Source organism: Zingiber officinale, chromosome 9B (assembly GCF_018446385.1).
Source record: "Zingiber officinale cultivar Zhangliang chromosome 9B, Zo_v1.1, whole genome shotgun sequence".
In the NCBI taxonomy this organism is placed as follows: Eukaryota; Viridiplantae; Streptophyta; class Magnoliopsida; order Zingiberales; family Zingiberaceae; genus Zingiber; species Zingiber officinale.
In genome coordinates, this window is record NC_056003.1 from 3,318,407 (window position 1) to 3,325,026 (window position 6,620).

At 38.9% G+C, this 6,620-nt stretch overlaps 1 protein-coding gene across 1 annotated transcript; it reads left to right on the top strand.

Moving 5' to 3' along the window:
- The first annotated feature begins 3,002 nt into the window (after positions 1-3,002).
- On the top strand, positions 3,003-5,376 carry LOC122023499 (cytochrome P450 704C1-like). The gene is made up of 6 exons (XM_042581623.1): positions 3,003-3,377; positions 3,603-3,818; positions 3,908-4,198; positions 4,274-4,609; positions 4,694-4,897; positions 4,997-5,376. Exons 1-6 carry the CDS (start codon positions 3,018-3,020, stop codon positions 5,174-5,176), a joined length of 1,587 nt encoding a protein of 528 aa, XP_042437557.1. The 5' UTR covers positions 3,003-3,017; the 3' UTR covers positions 5,177-5,376.
- Positions 5,377-6,620: the final 1,244 nt, after the last annotated feature.

The window sequence follows — 6,620 nt, forward strand, 5'->3', positions numbered from 1 at the left end:
CTAGGTTAGACTGGTCCCCGCACCCGGACCCCTTCTGGGTGTCCAGACCCCCTTTTTCAGCTAATCCTTTTTTGCAAAAAAGGATTAGTCTTAAGCGACAAAAATAGGTTCATCATGCAAACACAGAGTTAGTACAACGCAGTAGATAAGAGTAGTAATTAGATCCTGTCTCCTTGAGACCAGGATCTAGTTAAGATCTGAACTTAGGTTTTCCAAATGGACTTAAGTTGGATCGACGCCTACAGTTCCCTCAAAGGGGAAAGCGTCCTCACTGGATCTCTCCTTTGGTTGCTTACCTTCACTTACCAACTGCAGTCACTTGACTTGCCTTTGACCCACCAGGTTTTCCTGCCAATTGTCAGGTCCACAAACCCAACTATACTTCGGCTGGTTGTCAGGTCCTGCAGACCCAACTAGATTTCCTACCAGATATCGGGGCCCGCGGACCTATTTGAACTTCCCACTAGCTATCAGGTCCCACGAACCTAGCTGGATTTTAGCCTGGTGTTAGGTTCTTCAGACCAGTCAACTCCTCCACACTTGGTAGAAAGGTTAGACAAACATCACATCTAATTTTAGCCTATTTATCATACATCAAAATCAGATTATTAGTGTAACCTACACAAATACTAGCACAATGACCTTTTGAATGGGTAAGATCAAACATCCAGAGAGATATTTTACGTGCATTAAAAATTAATCCCACGATCGCTTAAAATAAAAAAATCATTCATTTGCTACCATGAATGATCATGGTAGTAAAAAGGCAAAATCCATCATCCAGCAGCTCTACATGATTAGTCTCACGACCATCTATAAAGAGATAAATCAGAAATCTACAGTTGACAATTGTAAGGGAGGACATTTTTCTCAGCTTGCTAAGATTCAACCCCTTGTCCATTATAACAATATCTATCTTGTAATTATGTGTCGAAGGCTGAATGATTATCATTCATTTGTATAAAAAGGTGAAATATGTCATCTTAGGGCCCCTCACGACTGCCCTACATGATTAAGAGGGAGTAAATCAGGAAATCGAAACTAGCCATCTTTGTCAGGATTCAATTATTCCTCAATTCTACAAACCTACTGAATAATTATTATTCATGGTAGTAAAAAGGTGAAGTCTGCCACTCCAGTGATCCAACACGATCGACCCTACGACCATCTATGAGGAGGTAAATTGGGAAGCTGTAATTGTCTTTTTTTTTCTCGGCTTTGTCGAGATTCAAATTCTTGTCCTATGGTAACAACTTTGTCCTATACTAACCAACTCAACCCTTATCCTATGGTAGTAATTCTGTCCCATACTAACTAACTCAACCCTGTCCAAGGTTGAATAATTATCATTTATATATGGAAAAAGACAATTCGCTCGCCCCTAGCGCCCCGCGTCAACCCATCCTTAGACTAACACGGAGGAGATAAATTACGGATGACTATTGACCATTAGTGTAGTGGCTAAGGCATGGGGGAAGGCATGCTCGGATGTATTGAATTTCAACCCCATGATCTAATATGATAACACCCCATTCCTTAACCATTGTATCGTCCCGAAGGAACTGAATAATTGTCATTCATGTGGTAGAAAAGACGATTCGCTTACCACCAGCTCTCCCGCCAACCCTTCCCTAGGCCAACACGGAGGAGGTAAATCATGGGTGACTACTAGCCATTAGTACAATGGTTAAGGCATGACAGAAGACATGCTTGGAAGCGTCAGTTTTGACTCCATGATCTAATATGGTAACGCTCATGCCTTAACTATCGCACCACCCCGATGAGACTAAATAATTATCATTCATGTGACAAAAAAAGCGATTCGTCCTTCAGTGCCCCTGTCAACCCATCCCGATGTCAACACAGAGGAGGTAAATCACTGGTAGCTGTTAGCCATTAGCGCAAGTTGCCAAGGTATGGGGGAAGACATGCTCGGATGTGCCGAGTTTCGATCCCAATATCTCCTGTGGCAACCCCTCATGCTTCAACCACCGCACCGCCCCGAGAAGACGAATAATTATCATTCATGTGGCATAAGGTGATTTGCTCACCCCAGCGCCTCGGTCAAACCGTCCTTAGGTCAACACGGATCGAAGAGGTAATCATTGTGGCAACTAACCATTAGTGTAGGTGGTTAAGACAAGGAGAAAGACATGCTTGGACGCGCTGAGTATCGACCCCATGACCTCATGTAGTAATACTCCATATTTAAACCACCACACTATCTCGAGGTCCGAGAGGATAAAATAATAATAATAATAAATGGAAGTCGAATAATTATCATTCATGTGTAAAAAAAGATGATTTGCTCGTCCTAATATTTTCATCCACTCATCTTTAGATTAATATAAATATAAAAGAGATAAATTATAGATGATTATTAATTATTATTATAAATAATTAAAATATAAAAAAAATATGATCGGGCTTTATCAAATTTCTATTTCAAAATCTAATACGATAATATTAAATATCTGATGTCTCAAGTACTGCATGCCCCGATTAATGAATAATTATTATTCATGTACTTACCAACGGGGTAGGTAGGCAAATTGATTGATATGTATACGTGGTTCAATGAGCTGCCGAAGAAATAAGAATTTTAAATTTTGGACAACATATAACTACCGCATGCTTGTTAATAAAGGATAGCTTGGATCACCAACTCTAATAATAATATTTTATATTTCAATTATCGCACCGTCCAGAAGACGGTCATTAATTCATCTCTAGATGAATAGGACAGAGTCTGCACAATTGAATACCATTAAATGACATTAAATTACACGTGCGGCTCTACGTTGTGAGAAAAAGCGAAAAGCTTATTCCTAATACTTTCGTCATATTTTATTCAAGATCATCACAAGGAGGTAAATAGTAACATTCGAGTGAACGTGACAAACAGAATGTAATACAGGATAGAAAATTTATTCTCAGCTGCCCACACGTGCGGCTTACGTGTGAACGGAGGCAAAGGTCAGAGAAAGAGAGAGAGGCGAAAGTCGATTCAAACACGTATGTGCCTCCGTGATATAAGGACTGAGTCGATCACCCTCCCTTCACTCGATCCTCAATCTTCAATCTTCATGGAGTTCTCAGCAGGTTTTGTCTCTGTCTCTGTTGTAGCGGCAGTTGGGTTTCTGCTGCTCGCTGCCGTTGCCTTGCTCGCCAGCAAGAAGAGGCGACAAGATCCTCCGGTGGTGGGCACCATCTTCCACCAATTTCTCAACTTCCAAAGGCTGCACGACTACCACACGGAGCTGGCTCGCCGTCACAAGAACTACCGTTTGCTCTCGCCCTTCGGCCGGCAGCTCTACACCTCCGACCCTGCCGTCGTCGAGTACATACTTAGAACCAACTTCAGCAATTACGGCAAGGTACGTACGCTTTCATCTACCAACCAAACTGTTGAGAATTAAAGCGCCTTTTTGGGTAGAGTTTGATATAAATATTCTCTACTTATTCAAAATCTAACAAAATATATTATTGTTGTCTCAAGATGCATGAAATCTTCCATGTTAAGTCATTTATCCCTTCCAAAATAAATAAACAAATAAATTCTTTTTGTGACTTACTGGTGATCAATATTCTGCTTAATTCAGGGATCATATAATTATGAAAACACACATGAGCTGTTTGGAGATGGCATCTTTGCAGTAGATGGTGATAAGTGGCGCCACCAACGAAAGCTTGCAAGCTTCAATTTCTCCACCAAAGCCTTGAGAGATTTTAGTGGTGCTATTTTCAAAAATAGTGCATCCAAGCTCGCAAATACTATCTCTTCCCTCACCAACTCTAACCAAATGTTCGATATACAAGTAAGTAATTTGTTTTAAATATAGCTACATGTACATGTATGTACGTACGTAAGCAATGAAAACTAAGTTACGAAAGCTTCAATATATAGGATCTCTTGATGAAATCCACCATGGATTCCACATTCAAAATCGCGTTCGGGTTCGAGTTGAATTGCTTGGATGGTTCGAGTCGCAGCGGAAGTGAGTTCGCCAAGGCATTTGATGCGTCAAACGAGTGGATCCTGCTAAGGTTTGTAAATGCCTTTTGGAAGATCATGAGGTTTCTGAATGTTGGATCTGAAGCAGCTCTCAAGAAACATATAAAAGTTGTCGATGAATTTGTATACAACGTGATGGACATTAGGCTCAAACAAATCACAGACCAAGGAAATATTGAGACAGTAAGTGGACATCTGAACACTACGACTAAATATTCAGAGCTAATACTAATTACCATCTTTTGTCATCGTACACAGGAAAAGAAAGATGATATTCTTTCAAAATTCTTAGAGGAGAGCAAGAACAATCCAGATAAGATCGATATGCAATATCTGAGGGATATAATTCTGAACTTTGTCATTGCTGGAAAAGATACTACAGCAGGCACACTCGCATGGTTCTTCTTCTTGATCTGCAAGTACCCCTCCGTGCAGGAGAAGATATATCAGGAAGTAAAGCGAGTAATCGAACCAAATGAATGCGTAGACTTTGCAGAGTTTTCGCGAAACATAAAAGATGAGTCCCTCAACAATCTTCACTATCTCCATGCTACCCTCACCGAGACACTGAGGTTCTTCCCTGCAGTTCCTTTAGTAAGTTTTTAAGTGCTACAATCAATTCTGAACAAATAACTAGACGAAATGGCACGACCTCAGTGAATTGTATTGTTTGTTCAGGACAACAAGGTTTGCTTTTCAGATGACGTTCTGCCAGGAGGCTACAATGTGAGCAAAGGCGACATAGTGTTCTACCAGCCATACGCAATGGGTAGAATGGAATATTTGTGGGGTGAGGATGCAGGGATTTTTCGACCGGAAAGATGGCTGGATGATGAAGGGGTCTTCCAGTCTGAAAGTCCCTACAAGTTTGTAGCTTTTCAAGTAAGCAAATTGATCCATAAGTGGTTCAAGAAACTGGTATATTTTAATCTTCTACGAGATAATTAGTATTTTTTTCTGTTTTTTTTTGGGGTATTTTAGGCTGGTCCAAGAATCTGCTTGGGTAAAGAATTTGCCTACAGACTAATGAAGATATACGCAGCAGTTCTTGTATACTTCTTCCAGTTCAAGCTTCGTGATGAGCAGAAGGATGTCCATTATAAGACCATGACAACGCTTCAAATTGACCAAGGGCTCTTCCTTGAAGTGCTCTCTAGATAAAGAACTGTTGGAAAAAGAATTATTGAAGAAGAAATAAAAGAAATTATGGGAGAAAATAATGTAGAAGAGGAGAAGAATCTTTATATGGAAGAGAATTTATGTGGAAGAGAAGGAGAATAAAATAAAAACTCTAACTTATTTTATTCATTGGAAAAAAATACATATTTATAGGTTTATTGAATAAGCACTAATCTTCGATACATTGAATCTAGATTTTATTTTTCTTTATTCTATCTTCACGAACTTTTATTCTTATCACCTCATCAAATTCTATCTCCACGAACTCTTATTCTTATCAAGATTGTCACCTCATCAAATTCTATCTCCATCCACTAACTCTATATTAATTTATTGTTATTTTTATCCAAAATCAAATTTAATTTCAACATTCCCTCTTAAACTTGATTTTGCAACTCCAAGTAAATTTCCCATCCTGATGAAGTCTTCAAATTTGAGAAGTTTGGTAAAAATATCAACAACTTAATCTTGAGATTTTATATATTCCACTTGCACCCTTTTTCTTATAATGCATTCTCCGATATAGTGATAGTGCGTATCAATGTGCTTTCTTCTATCATGGAAAATTTTATTATCAATTCGAATCTTGGTTGTCTTATGCCCTTCAGGAAGTGGAGTACTTTTCTTTTCGATCACCTTGACTTTTTCATCCATCACATCTTTCCACTTTTTGCTCTTTATAGCTTCTTGAAAATCTATAGGATCGCAATTGACAAAGAGGCAACATAGAGTAAGATTTTTTTTATTTTCGGTTACCTCATAAATGTCCCGTAAGCTTCTAAAGCATGGTATTCTTTCATTTGAAGTTGATATAGATGAATTCTCTTGAGTACTTAATGTTGGTGTTACTAGTAGAGTAGCAGGCTCTTCTCTTGTTTGCTCCACCCTTGGTTGCTCCACATTTTCTTCTTCAAAATATGGGAAGAAGTTGTAATCTTCATTTTGAGATTCCCAATTATATTCTTCTTCTTCATTAAATTTGACATCCTGACTGATGATTATCTTTCCAGTATCTGAATTGTACAGCTTATACCCTTTTGAGTTAGTATCATAGCCAATAAAGACAAACTTCTTATTTTTATCATCCAGTTTACTTCTTGCTTCATCAGACACATGAACATGAGCTATACTCCAAAAACTCTTAGATGATAAATCCCAGGTTTCCTTCTGCTCCATGCTTCTTGTGGTGTCTTGCCCCCCACACTTTTGTTGGTGATCGGTTGGATAAGTATACTGCACATGCAACCGCTTCTGCCCAAAGTTCTTTTGGTAGCCCGTTGCTTTTAAGAATACTCCTTGTCATGTCAAGGATGGTTCGATTATTTCTTTCCACCACTCCATTTTGTTGAGGGGATCTTGGAACCGTTAAGGGTTGTTATATTCCGTTGGCTTCACAAAATTCTTGAAACTCCTTTGAGGTAAATTC